Source organism: Anopheles gambiae, chromosome 2 (assembly GCF_943734735.2).
Source record: "Anopheles gambiae chromosome 2, idAnoGambNW_F1_1, whole genome shotgun sequence".
In the NCBI taxonomy this organism is placed as follows: Eukaryota; Metazoa; Arthropoda; class Insecta; order Diptera; family Culicidae; genus Anopheles; species Anopheles gambiae.
The window spans coordinates 12,729,387-12,744,251 of NC_064601.1; the positions used below are offsets into that span (position 1 = coordinate 12,729,387).

General features: G+C 49.5%; 4 protein-coding genes across 4 annotated transcripts; 2 read left to right on the plus strand and 2 right to left on the minus strand.

Annotated features, from left to right (window-relative positions):
- The first annotated feature begins 49 nt into the window (after window positions 1-49).
- On the plus strand, window positions 50-2,753 carry LOC1281151 (programmed cell death protein 2-like). Its single transcript, XM_321090.6, has 3 exons — window positions 50-334; window positions 428-1,265; window positions 1,349-2,753. The coding sequence occupies exons 1-3, from the start codon at window positions 227-229 to the stop codon at window positions 1,780-1,782; spliced, it is 1,380 nt and encodes a 459-aa protein (XP_321090.5). The 5' UTR covers window positions 50-226; the 3' UTR covers window positions 1,783-2,753.
- A 54-nt stretch (window positions 2,754-2,807) lies between these two features.
- LOC1281150 (proteasome subunit alpha type-3) lies at window positions 2,808-4,386 on the plus strand. The gene is made up of 5 exons (XM_321089.5): window positions 2,808-3,057; window positions 3,209-3,415; window positions 3,498-3,746; window positions 3,822-3,934; window positions 4,074-4,386. The coding sequence occupies exons 1-5, from the start codon at window positions 3,037-3,039 to the stop codon at window positions 4,243-4,245; spliced, it is 762 nt and encodes a 253-aa protein (XP_321089.4). The 5' UTR covers window positions 2,808-3,036; the 3' UTR covers window positions 4,246-4,386.
- Window positions 4,372-11,501, minus strand: LOC3290539 (organic solute transporter alpha-like protein). Its single transcript, XM_550843.5, has 9 exons — window positions 11,288-11,501; window positions 6,193-6,320; window positions 5,970-6,121; window positions 5,792-5,898; window positions 5,572-5,697; window positions 5,295-5,391; window positions 5,083-5,208; window positions 4,883-5,009; window positions 4,372-4,805 (listed from the first exon to the last, which is right to left on the minus strand). Exons 2-9 carry the CDS (start codon window positions 6,299-6,301, stop codon window positions 4,711-4,713), a joined length of 939 nt encoding a protein of 312 aa, XP_550843.3. The 5' UTR covers window positions 6,302-6,320; window positions 11,288-11,501; the 3' UTR covers window positions 4,372-4,710.
- A 459-nt stretch (window positions 11,502-11,960) lies between these two features.
- LOC11175587 (uncharacterized) lies at window positions 11,961-14,743 on the minus strand. The gene is made up of 8 exons (XM_003435934.2): window positions 14,440-14,743; window positions 13,967-14,299; window positions 13,725-13,876; window positions 13,338-13,555; window positions 13,166-13,262; window positions 12,964-13,089; window positions 12,775-12,901; window positions 11,961-12,466 (listed from the first exon to the last, which is right to left on the minus strand). The coding sequence occupies exons 2-8, from the start codon at window positions 14,049-14,051 to the stop codon at window positions 12,336-12,338; spliced, it is 936 nt and encodes a 311-aa protein (XP_003435982.2). The 5' UTR covers window positions 14,052-14,299; window positions 14,440-14,743; the 3' UTR covers window positions 11,961-12,335.
- Window positions 14,744-14,865: the final 122 nt, after the last annotated feature.

Consider the following 14,865-nt stretch of genomic DNA (forward strand, 5'->3'; position numbering starts at 1 on the left):
TCGCTTCGAAAACAAGTGGTTTGTTTTGAAAAAGCATCTATTTTGACAGATATTCCGTCTGTTGTCAGTGCGGCTGCGCACGTTTTCTGACGGCTAAAATTGTCATTGTAAAACAATTTCGACGACCTGGTGAGGAAAAATCAATCGTCCTTGCACAAGAAGAGTCGTATTCCAGCTGATACCGCAGCAGCAGTGCCGTACGGAACGCCACACTTCCTGCGGGAGAATGGCCAAGAAACAAACGCTAGTCCTGTTGGGCTTCGAGGACGAGCCAATCGCGGAGAAGGATCGACCGTATCTGTCCTACACGACGAACAAAATCGGTGGCCATGCGGTAAGTTTGCTGGGTGGGTGGAATCTTCTGCACAGTCCAACCATAACCAACGATCGATAATTGTGCCTTCTCTTTGTTCGCCAACTCTCGCAGGACTGGCCGGCTGGTCCGATCGACGTGCAGCCGTGCCTTTTCTGCGGCCAGCAGAGACCGCTGATCGTGCAAATCTACGCCCCGCTGGACGATTCCCAGTTTCACCGTACGCTGTACGTGTTTGCCTGTCTGAATGCGCCCTGCTCGACCCAGTCCCAGGCGTGGACGTGCGTCCGGATACAGTCGCTGGAGAAGGGCTCTCCCGGTGCGGACGGTGGCGTGACGGAGCTGCGATCGGGCAAGGTAGCATCGAAAGATACCACCATATCGTGGTGCAGCGGGGCAGACGATTGGGACGAGGAGGAGGAGGAGGGCGGGCAGGAGGGTATGGCAGTGCGCGAGAGCTTCGGCACGGCCACCTTTATGCGCGTGGACACGAGCAGCGTTGCAGCAGCGGAACAGCTGCTGAACGAGGAGAACGGCAATGTGATTCAGTACGAGAAGGTGTCGGACGAGGACGACGAGAGCAACTCGATGGAGGCGGAACCGATCCCGGGGTTCGAAAACTTGAGTGTCGACGAGACGAATGCGAATGCGCGCGGCGACGGTAGAGCGTCCGGGGCGACCGGTGGCGGAGAGCTGATCGATAATCTGTACACAACGCGCGCGTCCGCCGAAATCGAAGGCCTGGAGGCGGAAGTGGTCGTCGTCGATACGCCCGTCTCGCCGAAGCGTGATTTAGTGGCACTGCTGAAGCAGCCGCAGGTTGTGCCACGGAGCATTGCGGACGTTACGCTGCGCGGGTTGTACATTAGCGTGGACGAGGAGCGATACGTAGCGCCGCTCGCGTCCGATCACGTACGGGAGCTGCTAGCCGAGTACCAGCGGCATGAGGATGGTGAGCAGTTTCGTGAGAGTGGCTGTTAATTTCAATTAACCCAAAACACAAATTAATTTCTTTTTGCTTTCCCTTAATTGCAGGGATAACGGCTCCGTTGGAAAGTCCGCTGGACAATGTGGCTTCGGGTACGAAGCAGCCGCCGAAAGCGAACCACGACCAAGAGCTGTACGAGAAGGGCATCCCGATGCATGGCGACCTGATGTTCCACTCGTTTCTCAGCAAGCTGCAGGAGAATCCGGGCCAGCTGCTGCGCTATTCGCGCAACGCCTTACCGCTGCTGATCGCACCGATCAAGGAGATCGCCATGCCGCCCCACTGTCAGTACTGCAAGAGTGAAATGATCTGCGAGGTGCAGCTGCTCCCGACGCTGATCGAGAGACTGCGGTTCGAGGTGAACGGGGAGCGGGCACCCATCGACTATGGCAATGTGCTCGTGTGGACGTGCGGCAAAAGCTGCTGGGATACGCCGGACAGGATGCGCCAGGAGCTGGTGCTGGTGCAGAACGAGCAGTGAGGCGGGTTTTCGCTGGCTGCGAAAAGCAATCTTCCATTTGCCTTCGGGAGACGTTGAACCGGATATAGAGGCTGGTGGTGCCATGGCCAACGGTTGTCCTTACGAACGAGCGAGGGAGACAAAGAGAGAGAGAGGGAGCGCAACTCCCAGTTGGCCGAGCACTGAAACGATCGTCAATTTGGATAGTTTTACCTAGCAGGCAGTGTGTGTTGGCACTTGCGTACGGTGTGCGTGTGCCCGTATGGCGGATGAGGAAACGGAAACGTATCAAGCATTTTAATACGCAATCGAGTGTGGTGGCAACGTGCCCAGATGCGGATGGCAGCCGACCCCGACTGCACATCCGGTAGACATGTTTTATCGTGTTTTATATTGAATTGAGTGAACTGTTCGGCTCGCGGTTTTAGTAGCATCGATATCTGATAGCAGTAACGTAACGTAACGTTGATATGATAATTACTCCTACTCTATACAGTAAGTAGACATTAATGTGATAGCAAACTAAACATTACTACAAACGCGTTATGCGAGAACGTGCAAACGTAACATTGCTCTAGCGTGCGTACGCAAATGTGCAACACCGAATGCCCACGTGCCACCAGATTTAGCTAAGCCGTCCGGTTTCCTTTGCGGCAAACTTCAGGTTAGTTTCAACTGCGCGCTGCGATCATTTTGTTAGCATAAAATTAAAAAAAAAAACCAAAACGAATGCCAGTCATGGTGGAAGCGCCCTAAAAGTATTCGTATCTGTATCGATCGTTATGTGAGCGGGAATAGTTTGAAATTTCTCTTTTCTAGCGGCCAAAGAAGCACAACGCGGAGCCGACATGGCAGTTAGGAAACCGCCACACGTGTAGCGAGTTTTCATCCTGAATCCTAGATTTCTGCGACCATGAACCATGAATTTATTCGCATTTAAACATTTTCCTCTTTCTTCCAAAATAAAGCGAATACAACATTAAACTATTTAACGAATTCGAGCCGTGCGTTTTAATTTGCCTGTGCTGTCATTGCAATTTTGAACCAAAACGTCACTGTGCCGTGTGGGTGAAAGAAGCTTGGGCAGATTTTATCCCTGCTTGTGTGACGTGCGTGCGTGAAGTAAGCCCCGCGTCAAGAAGGGGCAACTGTCAAAACGGAATTTGTTTCTCATCGCTTGCGAAGGTAAATTTCTGCTGTTTCATCCGGCAAGCGGATTGTTAATTTCACGTTCCCCGTAGTGCATTCGTGTAAACAGTTTACTTTCCATTAAAAATGAGTTCAATCGGAACCGGTGTAAGTAAATGCGAGTGCTTGGGCCACCGCCGACTGCTAAATGGTCGAATTGTTTTCGATTTGAGGTTATGGCGGTGGTTCTGTTTTCGTTTCGATGGGGGACGAATGAACTAATCGTTCCGGGTTCGTTACCGTCGGCTTCCATTTTCAGTATGACCTGTCGGCATCCCAGTTCTCGCCCGATGGTCGCGTTTTCCAGATTGAGTACGCGGCCAAAGCGGTGGAGAACAGTGGCACGGTGATCGGTCTGCGGGGCAAGGACGGTGTAGTGCTGGCGGTTGAAAAACTGATCACGAGCAAACTGTACGAGCCGGACTGCGGTACGCGTATCTTTACCATCGATACTTCCATCGGAATGGTAAGCAAAAGGGAGCGGGGCAAAGGTGGCAGCGAGGTTTTGATGCTAATTCCCAACGTTTCTTGTTTGTTTCGTATTGTAGGCCATCAGTGGAATGATTACCGACGGTAGAGCGGTGGTCGATATCGCACGCCAGGAAGCGGCCAGCTACCGACAGCAGAACAATCGCCCCATTCCGCTAAAGCAGCTGAACGACCGTCTGTCGAGCTACTTCCACGCGTACACCCTCTACAGTGCCGTGCGTCCGTTCGGTGTGAGCGTAATTTTGGCCTCGTGGTCGGAGGAGAAAGGTCCCGAAATGTACATGATCGACCCGTCGGGAGTGTCGTGTGTAAGTTTATCGCAAAAGTAAACCGGGGAAAGTAGCACAACTCTAGCTACAGTCACAATGTATTACTACTTCCAGGGTTACTTCGGATGCGCCGTCGGCAAAGCGAAACAAACGGCCAAGACGGAAATTGAAAAGTTGAAGCTTTCCGACATGAGCGTCAAGGACCTTGTGTTGACGGCCGGCAAGATGTAAGTTAATCTATCGGCCCTATAAACACTGATTCTATCCGCCTAGCTGGAAATCAAGTCCAGTTTAAATAATCGGATATACAGCCAAGCCTTTTCGATTTAATCACAAAATCAACCTTTTTCCCTCATTTCGCTTCAGCATCTACCAAGTGCACGATGAGCTGAAGGACAAAGACTTCAAGCTGGAGCTCAGTTGGGTGTGCCAGGATTCCAACGGCATCCATAAGACCGTCCCGGCCGAGGTGTACGCCGCGGCAAACCGGGCCGGCCAGGAAGCGGTCGACGAGGACGATAGTGATAACGAAATCTAAGTTTAAGGCACTCGGCACAGGTACGAACATCATACATCGGAAATAGGTTTGTCCGGGTTGTTTTTTTTTTTTGTCAGCCACCGGAGGCAATGGCTCTTTGTGAAGGAAGTAAAAAAAACACGTACGTACGGTTGGTTGAAATGCTATTCGTTCGATTTTATTGTATTTGATAAAGATTTCCATCGAAATACACCACCAGTTCATCCTGGCCAGCAGCGTGTACGGCTTGGGAAGATGTAACGAGAGATGCGGGCCGAGATTTTGCCCGACCTGCACCCTAGTACATCTTGCCAAGCGTTTCACCGGCTGGCAGTGATTAACGGTGGTTTATGGTATCACATTTAAAACACTGAAACACAAATAAATTTACGATCAGCTTTGCCTAGCTGTGCTATTCGTGTTGAAGTAGGAGATGCTGGATTTTTGGTGGTGTTTGCCCCCCCCCCCCCCCCCGTCGTTTCACGCCTAGCCTGGCCCAATGATGGAGGGCGATTTGTACAGCAGGGAGGCCCAGCATGATAGTACCATCATTTCAAAGCACAGGCAAAGTTGAAAAATAGCTAAAAAGAAAGAAAACAGCAAACATTTACTCATACTAACATGTAAAAAAAAACGGTAAAAACGGCATCAAACGCACCATTTTTCTGCACCTGCAGTGTGTTGGGAAAGGCACAGTCGGAAATGCTGCTGCTAACGATGGCCGCTATAATGAGGGGCTGTATCCGGCAAAGTATAAGCACCGCCTGCAATACGAAATATTTGCCCTGGAAAACAAAACAAACAAAGTGCATTGAAAAGCGTGTTCACAGTTGCAATGAAAGAGCATGCTTCACAAACCATCAGCTTCAAGTCGGAGTAGAGTGGAGCGAGCATTCGCACGAGAATGTTCAATCCCCACACACCGAGCAGAATAGAGATGACGATCATGGGCACAAAGTATAGGATGATGCGATTAAAGTTGGGCTGTTTGGTGGGAGATGATGATAGAGCGATCATTAGACATTAGGATGTCGGCACGGTTTTGTACCCGCCCCCCAGCAGGAACTTACATAATTCTCCACAAACACTACGTTCAGGGCCAGAAAGAGAGCAGTCTGTACGACCGGCAGCTGCATTATAAGCATACGCACGAACCGTAACCGATTTCTGTAAATGACAGCGTGAGCGTCAGATGAAAAATGCATCATAATGTTGTTGTTGATGATGACGATGATGGGAAGAACTCGTTATCAAAGATCGAAAATTGTGCGCCCCACGACATGCAAATAGCGGCAATTATAAACCCTCCCACGCCCCCCCTGGTCGTGTATGTCGATCGTTACTCACTTTGTCACGGGAGCTCGTTTGAACAGCGGCACGAAGCAGCACAGCGGTGGGGTGCGCAGGGAGAAGGTTTGCGAATCGGTCGATTTAATAAGTGCATCTTCCCCGTCCACATACTGCATGCACAGGCTGGAGTGGGGCGATAAAAATAAACGGGAAGAATCAAGAAACTACAATTAAGCTTGATCGGTCCACCGCTGATGGTGAGTTGTCATACACTGACCTGAAGAAAACGTAAGCACAGATCATGAAGTACACATGCATCACGGTATCGCACAGGAAGAAGGCACGCGGCACGGACACAGACACCACACCGAACAGAGTGATGAGCTAAAATTGAGGAAACTGCGTTAAATAAATGTCTCCAAAAATCTGCTCCTGGGGGTTGGATCGATTCCTACCGGATAGATGGTCAGCAGCAGGATGGATTTGGTTTTGAACTGTTTCGGCGTCCGGTGCAGGATGTGATAGGCGTTCTTGAAGAAGATGCTAAACGTGCCAATGCTCAGCAGCACGGTGGCGGCAATTATTATGGCGATTGGGAGTGTTAAGCCTACGGGAGAAACAGAACACAAAAAAGGAATCTTTGGAACGATTTTGTGGCCAAGACTTCCTTCTACCTACCATCAAGATATTCCTGTACGGTGGGCAACTCATTGGTACATTCGTCGCCGGTCGTGGTAAAGTTTTCCTCCGCAAGGATGTCCACCGACATCGTTTCGTTGGTATCCATATTGCCGCCCAGTTGCTTGCTGAGATCGTTTGCAGACCGCGAGACATCAGAACATATAGCAATAGAGCAATAGATTGGATGTGTTTATTATTAGAAGGTTGTTTATTGTTAGGCTTTCATTAAGATGATTTTTCTTCATTATTTATAGTACGCTCTTTCACTCTTCATGATCGCCAATCATCACCACCACCACTATCCACGTGATCGTCGTGCCCTAGCGTGACGCAAACAGACTCTCCCACACACACTCTCTCTAGTTACGGTGAAATAAGAGAATCTTGAACTCCGTCTATTAATTTCAATAAAACCATCCATCTGCCGACGAACTTCTCCAAAGGAATTCCATTCCGATGTTGGCGATTGGTTTGCGTTACAACGGCGCTTAAAATGAATGGTTCGTGGGGCGCCACAACGTGATTCGCGTGCGCTGTCCATCACACATCATCTTCACAAAGATCTCGCGATCTTTGCTTGGTAAATATAGAACCAAATGCATTAACGATCTGGTGGCAGTGAATGCTGGAAGAGAGAGAGGCTTTTAAGATGGTCTTTGCCTTTTGCAATAAATTCAACAAAACAACAATGAATCATTCCTTAGTGGCGTAGTACTGCCCTTCTGATGCTTATGTTTTTGCTGATCACCGCTCAAAATTCTCGATCGACATGATCTCGATGCCCAATAGTGATGGGTAATCCGGAGCGGAGTCATGGATCAACTCCGACTCCGATGCGATGCGAATATGACTCCGACTCCGGATCACAACCTGTTTCAACTCCGGATCAGTCCGGATCAGTCCGGATCACTCCGGATCACTCTGGATCACTCCGGATCACTCCGGATCACTCCGGATCACTCCGGATCAGACCGGACCACTCCGGATCACTCCAGATCACTTCGGATCAATCTGGATTACTCCGGATCAGTTCAAATGAGTCCGGATCAGTCCGGATCAGTCTGGATCAGTCCGAATGAGTCTGAATGTCTGCGGACAGACGGCGTCCACGGGCCTGCCCACGCCCGAATGCAGAGCCGATGGCATACGATTCTATCTTTACTATTAACATGAGAGGGACAGAGCTTATACCCCGAACGTACCCGAAAGGTATGCATGCTTCACTCATCAGGATCTAAAGGCAAGGACAAGGCAAAAGAGACATAGAAAAGTTACACGGCTACACATGTCCTCTAGACGCATTGTCATTCATCGAAGTGATCCAGAGTGATCCGGACTCATTCGGACTGATCCAGACTGATCCGGACTCATTTGAACTGATCCGGAGTAATCCAGATTGATCCGGAGTGATCTGGAGTGATCCGGAGTGATCTGGAGTGACTCGGAGTCAATGAGTCCGGAGGTTTGCTCGTGCGAAACCCCCCCCCCCCTCCCCCCGGTAAAACAGTCCAGAGTACCTCCGAGTCCGACTCCAAGGGGTACCGGAGTCGTATCGATCCGACTCCGGTAAAAAATCGTATTTACCCATCACTAATGCCCAACTAGTAACGATAATTCTTTGACGCTTCTTCAACTCTTTTCAACATGTGTAAACACACGTGTGTATTTGGAGAAGATCAAAGTGCAACCTCAGGACGCATTTTTGGGAGAAACCCCGCTCGTTCGCCAATTAAGCGTAGTGTGCTAATGAAATCAATCAAAGCACTAATTGCACCACTTTTGCCGGCTAAAAAGAGGCGCCCCCCGTGCGCTCTACCGTGACCGCACGAGAGGTATGTGCGAAGCAAAAATAGTTTTAGAGCAATGTAACTTCGTCGATCAATATGTTTCACACGGGTCGGTAACGAAAAGCGTTCGCCATTCATTCATGCTTAAAACATTAGCCGTTTGCAGTAAGGGTTGAAGCAATACCCAGCGCCCCAAAACATGAAATATTTGTTGAAACATAAGATTGGGATCAACAGCATTTCACACCTGTGTGTCTGTGTTTGTGCGTGTCCCTAAGAGCGAAAAGTACTTGGAAAGGTGTACCGAACCGACACCATTACCCCAACCGGAGAGGTCATTATCAATGAACGTACAGTGCGCACGCGGGGCCGTTTCCTTTGTCCTTTGTTGTACTGTGTGTGTGGGGGAGAGGGTGGATACCGGTTTTTTTGTTGTTGGGATGGGGGCGACCACCAATGCGAACGCGCGCGGGATGACCTTCAAAGAAGGAAGCGCGCAGGAGGACGGGGTAACGCCAGCCCCGGGTGGTGAACATTTAATTTTATGCGTACCGTTTCGCACCAGTTCCTTATTCGTGGCGCATGTGTTTATGTGTCTGTGTATCTTCGTTGCTCTTAAAACCAACACAGCTCTTATGCTTGACGAGACGAAACAAACAAAAACCGGTGCTTGGATACTGATGATCGGTCAACTTTTCCAGTTAGATTTCTGCAGCGCATACCGTGCGCCAGAGTGTTTCGCGCTTCCTGCTGAATGCAATTAACTGATAAGAGTAAAAAAAAAGAAGAAATAACAGAAACTAAGAATACCAATTAGCATTGAAACTGGATTTTTGTTTTTTGTTTCTTAAACCCCATTTCATTAAGAGCTGATTGATTGTGCGACAAAAGGTCACGCAGCAAAATAAAACACTTGGACGGATTTTAGTGCCGATTGGGGCCGGCCAGTGTGGTTTTGAACTTTTCGCTTTCTTCCCTTACCTTACCCCCTTTTAACCTTCTTTCTTTTTAAGCCGTCTTAAAGAAAAGTGAAAAACAACCAACATTATTGCTCTGGTGGGGTGGGGGGGGGGGGGGGGGGGGGGGTTGCAGAGATCTTTAAGTGGGATCGCTGTGCGCTGTGCGCAAGAGATGCGTACTACTTGCAACATATACAAGAGGCTGCGGGCCACGAGGGCCCTCTGATTAGCAAGGTTGCCAGGTGAGTTGGCACATCATTGGCACGTAACAATTTGCGTAACGATCCTCATTCCCGCATGGGGCGGAACCACTTTTTCGCTTCTTCTTCTTCTCCTTCTTCTTTGGAGATTCCACCGAAGTCAAGGTTACCGTTTCGGGAGTGATCCTTCTGCTTCTCGGTGCGATCGGTGTTTCGTGTGATGGAAGGGAAACCGCTTCCAGCAGCATTGCGTTAGTCATTGCAACCAGTTGTGACCTCTTCAACGGTCCTGTACTGCTTCTTCCATCGCTTCCGAAGAGCATCGCACATCGTGTGGTGTTTCAATGACAAACCCATGCATGGAGCAGCATGCATATAATTCGTTATTGCCGATGGTCACGGACGGTCCGTCTAACGGACGGCTTCGATATCGATTCCACAACCCCACCAAAACGATCAACCTTCGGCCAATGGCCGCGCTTCGGTGCTTCGGTTCTGGAGTATATGATGCGTGTGTGTGTGTGATTTTGTTATTGAGTGCATAAATTAATGCACAAACAACGAGCGGTGACAGAGCGCGCGATGAGCCTTTCTTGCAGGCGACTCATTCTACACCCTCGGCCACAGGGTCGTCCACAGTGCAGTGCGCAGTGAGTCAACTTTCAAAGCGTTTCTATGTTTCGTAGTCGCTCCCGTCTTGTGTGACGACGACCGATGGAGAAAACCACCATCGTGGGCTAAAACTCTGTCGAAAAATGGCGTTTTTGTTGTTGTTGCTTTTGTTCGGAGCGGTTTGGGAGGGAGACAACCTTGGACAAACGCGTTCCACGGATCACGCGGTGCACGGAGATTAGTTGTGCTTGGGGGTTTAGATAGGTTGCTTTTGTCGCTGTTTAAATGCTGCTTTTTCGTGCTGTCGTAACGAGATGTGGCGAAAAAATAGAAAAAAAAGCTATCAACGTGTTGCGCCGTTAGGTCACACTTGTTGCGGGGTGGAAAAACAGACTCTAGGATTTCAACAGCAAATGAGAAAGCTTGCCCATGATAGGGGCAGGGGAGAGAGGGGTGCAATATCTATACCCTCTGTAAAGGTACACGCACAGATGCTGAACTTTCTCATTACGGAGTTTGGGACGGGGTGACCCGCTCAAAACCACACTCCCCATCCTATTTGCTCTCGATTTCCAATCAATCATGCGAAAGCAATTTACCCTAATCGAACATGGCAGGATCAAATTACATGTGTCACACTCTTGCTAATGCTAGCGTTTGCTAGTGCGATGGTCTCAGTAGCCCGCTGGACGTGTGTCCTTCTTCTGTGTTGACCATTTTCCATTCACCACTAGATGAGGACACACACACACACACAAACACACAGCGTGTGTTGCATAATGTATCCCTGAACTCCAGCACGACGAACCATCCGGTCACTGGGCTTATTGGCAGGCCGGTTTCAACCCACAGCGTATCGCACCGACAGGGTACAATCAAGCGCCACCTCTAATGCCAAAGCATTTAATAACTCTTGCTCTGGAGGTGAGGAAGGTGGCGGTTTTGGTGCGCCATCATCATGATATCGGCACCTCCATCAGATCACGATGATTGGACGACGATTACTCAACACACACACACACACATACACTATCATCAGGCAGCCCAGGTGTGGGTCATTGGGGCTACCTGACCACACGGCTAGAATGCACACCATCCCCCCAATTCCAATCCACGGCGCAACCACAATGCACTTTTCCACGCCACAAACACTTTCCACCGACGACTTCGGAGCGCACGATTTCCTGCTCGCAGGCATAGAAAACAGGAAAATTTACTTTCACAGCACCCCGGGGGTTTCTATGGTCACGGGAGGGATACCGCGTGCATGGCCTACTGTCTGTCTGTGCTCGCTAACGATCGTTGTTACATTGGTTACAGACACACACACAGACATACACACACACAAACACTGGGGGATGCTGAGCGGTACGCTTTGGGCTCACAACATTATGTCATCGCCGTTTTCTTGGCAGCATGGCTGATTGACCTGCTGCCCTGTTTGAGAGGATCTTTTGCCGCCTGTGTGCCGGTGATTCTTAACGATTTGGGAATTTTGAATTTTCACCCCAAACTTCAAACATCTCCAACTCACCGGTTTACTTGAATGCAGGGTAATGCGGATCACTTCACCCCCGGTTTGCCCAATGTCTACGACTCGCTGACGAGATGCCCCAGCCACCACCACCACCACCCAGCACTATGCTTGTGTTCAGTGTGTGAGGCGCGTTGGCATCGGACGCAGGGAATCGCAATACAACCGGACCGGATCGGGTGCGACCTGAACAGCAACTAAACAGCTCGAAACTACGCGCTCGCCTCTCTGCGCGCTCGGCAACTCTTTGATCGCAGCAATCCCGCCAGCGCGTCTACCTAAGGGGTGGTTGCGGATGCGAGAGCTGTGCAGCACGCGGGGGCGAGTTGAGAAACTCCGCAAAAGCACTCGCGCGCGCTCTCCGCTCACAGTCGCTCGCGTTCGTGTTTGGCTGCGCAAAGCATACGCACGTGTGGTGCCTTTTTTTCTATCGCGCAACCACGCAACAGCAGACGAAGACGTGGTTGTTTGCAAACAAAAACACGCCGTCTCTCTCTCTGCTCTGCTGCCGCTGCCACTTTACCGTCTCTTCTAGCCCCAAAAAGGGCATAATGGCACGCGTTCCGATGCACCTCGCTTGCCGTTGCACCATGCAAACAATCAGCTTGGTTCTCTGCTATCATTAGCGGTGTGTAGTATTTATTTCTTATTATGATATTAAATGTCGCCTGGGTTTATTTGTTCACCATGGGGTTTATTTAAAGTCGTCCGTTTGCGTTGGCGAGGATTCCCCTTCAGAAGCAAATGATGAGAAGCTAACAGATCATTACGCTGCGCCCTGAAGCATCTCTTCAAACGTGTTGTTTGAATTGGATTACAGTCTAAGTGACAGTTTTAACTCTCCTAACGCGAGAGGCTCGTTTTGCTGGGGGCGGGAATCTAATACTTATTTGTATTTGCTCATGCTCTCCTCTACTGCACCTCACTTGGCCTTACTGCTCAATTTAATAAATTAATTATTAACATTACAGGTAGGTAAAATCATCTGCTAACTGCTTAGCTGGTAGCACGTTTACTTGTTCACGATTCACCGTCCACAAGCTTTCTGTTAAGCCTCGTAGCCGGTATTGTTCACTCCAGTCTTTTCAACAGCGGCCGCCGGTTCCTGGCCGGTGTAGAATTTGTACGAGCAGATCGTCACCGCTGCTATTTCGAGCAAAATTACTAGCTGTTTGATAACTGCAAGCAAAAGGGAAAACAAACGTTGTGGGAAATTAATTCGCTAACCCGACAATACAGGGTTTTTAAAGAGTTTTCCTAGCTGTGGGACATTTTATTGACTCTATCTTACAAGAATGGAACTTAATGTAATGGTAATTGGACTCGATAGCACTCTTGTTTGAGAAATCCAATAGGAAATCTAGTAGGAGAGTTAAATTTCCAACATATGAAGTTCACTTCCAATAGGAAAGAGTCAGGGAAGTGTCCCACAACTATGAGAACCACCTGAAACACCCTGTAACCTCTGTTGTCCTGTAAAAACTTACTATTTATGTACACTTTCGGCTCGCCGGCCAAGGTACATTCGAAGGTGGACAGATTGTAGATGAGCTCCAGTATAATGATCTGCGGTTTGGTAATAATTAGCACCAACTGCAGCAGGAAGAATCGTTTCTGTGGGAGTAAATGAAATTGTTTATTATTCTAAAAATAGAGCTTTGCTAATAATAACTTACAAAGATCGGATTGTCCGGATAGAGTGGGGCGACCGTTTTGATGAACGATACCGACGATCCGACGTAAAACACGATCGACGTTATGATGAATGGTAGAATGATGTAGAAGGCATCAAAAAACAAATCCTGCAAGGAGTATAGAATCTTTTTTAGAAGAAAGCTTTTTGTTTTTGTATGCACAAAAGGTCTGCAAAGTACTTACCTTATCGTAGGAGAAAATGAGCAGCTGTATGCTGGCCACGACGCTGTTGTAAATGGGCAGCTGCAGAATGCCGAACCGGATCGCTCGAAGCTGGCGTCTGGAAGGGATGAGTCTCATTTAAAATCACACCCTGCCTTCATATCTCCCCTTGCGCGGTTCCCAATACACTCACTTTCTGTCGTAGATAAACCGGAAGCAGGGACACACCTTCGGCGGATCGAGCGCTTTCGACTCGTACAGGCCCATAATGATTGAATCGCCGCCCACCGACTCCTTCAGGTAGCGAAAGAACACCAAAATACACCAGCAAAAGGCCACGAACGGTACAATGTCGCAAACGACGGCCACGTGCGGCACCAGGAGCGCCACCACGTTGAACGTTACCACCGTCTGGAATGTGCGCACGAGCGCGAAACGGCACGGCGAGGTTAGTGGCCACTGTGGTCCCATCGGCACCCGGTAAACAGCGCTTCACGGCCAGTTCGTGTGCGGTCACGCTGGCTGAAGGTAGCCCCCACATCTCTCACCCCTCCCTCCTGGCAACCCGTCTCATACTCACAAAATAAACCGTATTCGCGATGATTAGCACCATCACCTGGCCCTTCTCTGTTTGGCGTCTGATGAGCTTGATTACTTTTACAAACACGAACGTTACCCATAGCCAAACGATGCAGCCAACGGTTAGCGATAAGCTCAGCGGGATGATGTATTCTAGAGGGGGATGAAAAAAAAGAACACTAATTTTAGTACGCGTGTCCTTTGGCGTTGGGCAGCGAGAGGAGCATGCGAGATCAATCTCACCCGCATAGTAAAGCTTCAACGGTGGCAAATAGTTCCGGCAGTCGAATGTTTCTGCCGGAGAAATGGATTCTTCCGTCACGTTCATCCCGTAGCGCCCCTCGCCCCAAGCGGAACCGGTTGCTGCACTACGCACGAAGATGAGAGAGCGCGCGCGCACGTGGTCGCTGCTGCTGCTGCTGCGTCTGTTGTAGAACAACGTGTGAAACGGCGGCGCGCAGCAATTAGAGCGTGCGAATGGCAAAAGCAGACTTTTATTGGGTTTAGATATCTCGGCAAACAGAGTGTACCGATAGTGGAGCGAACACTTCGCGAATGCTGCAGCTGCTGCTTCGTCTGGTTTAATTAGTCAAAAGACAAACAAAGATAAACGTAATATTTAGAGATATGTTTCTACGGACTTCTTGGAAGGCGTGTTTTCTTTGGTTGAACCACACACCACACGACTGGATCGATGCGATAGGCCGTCCACTTACTTGCAGGCGCACTAAATGGACTGGACACACACACACTCTCTCTGTGTATTGATCGGTGACGGCATGCACAGTGTCCCTGATTGAATATTGAGCCGGCAAACGTATCTTCCCGACTGTGCGCACCACCCAGTCGGTGGCCGGTAGTCTACGCCTTTTTAAAGCGCACCGCAGGCAGACCGTCTCGTCCGTCGTTAGTCGAAACGTGCTAAATGGTGAACAAAACAAAATTCGTTTCAAAGTCCACCCATTTGATGTATCAATTCTGCCCTCTCATGCAAGCAAAAAAAACGGGCCACTAGTCCTGCCCCATCCAGCATTCCCGCACGAGACACGGAAGGATGGGAATTATCGATCCGGCTGTTACCAGCCCACCAGCCGAATCGATAATTGATTCGAACGTTTACACGATTAAAAAGGCATCATCAT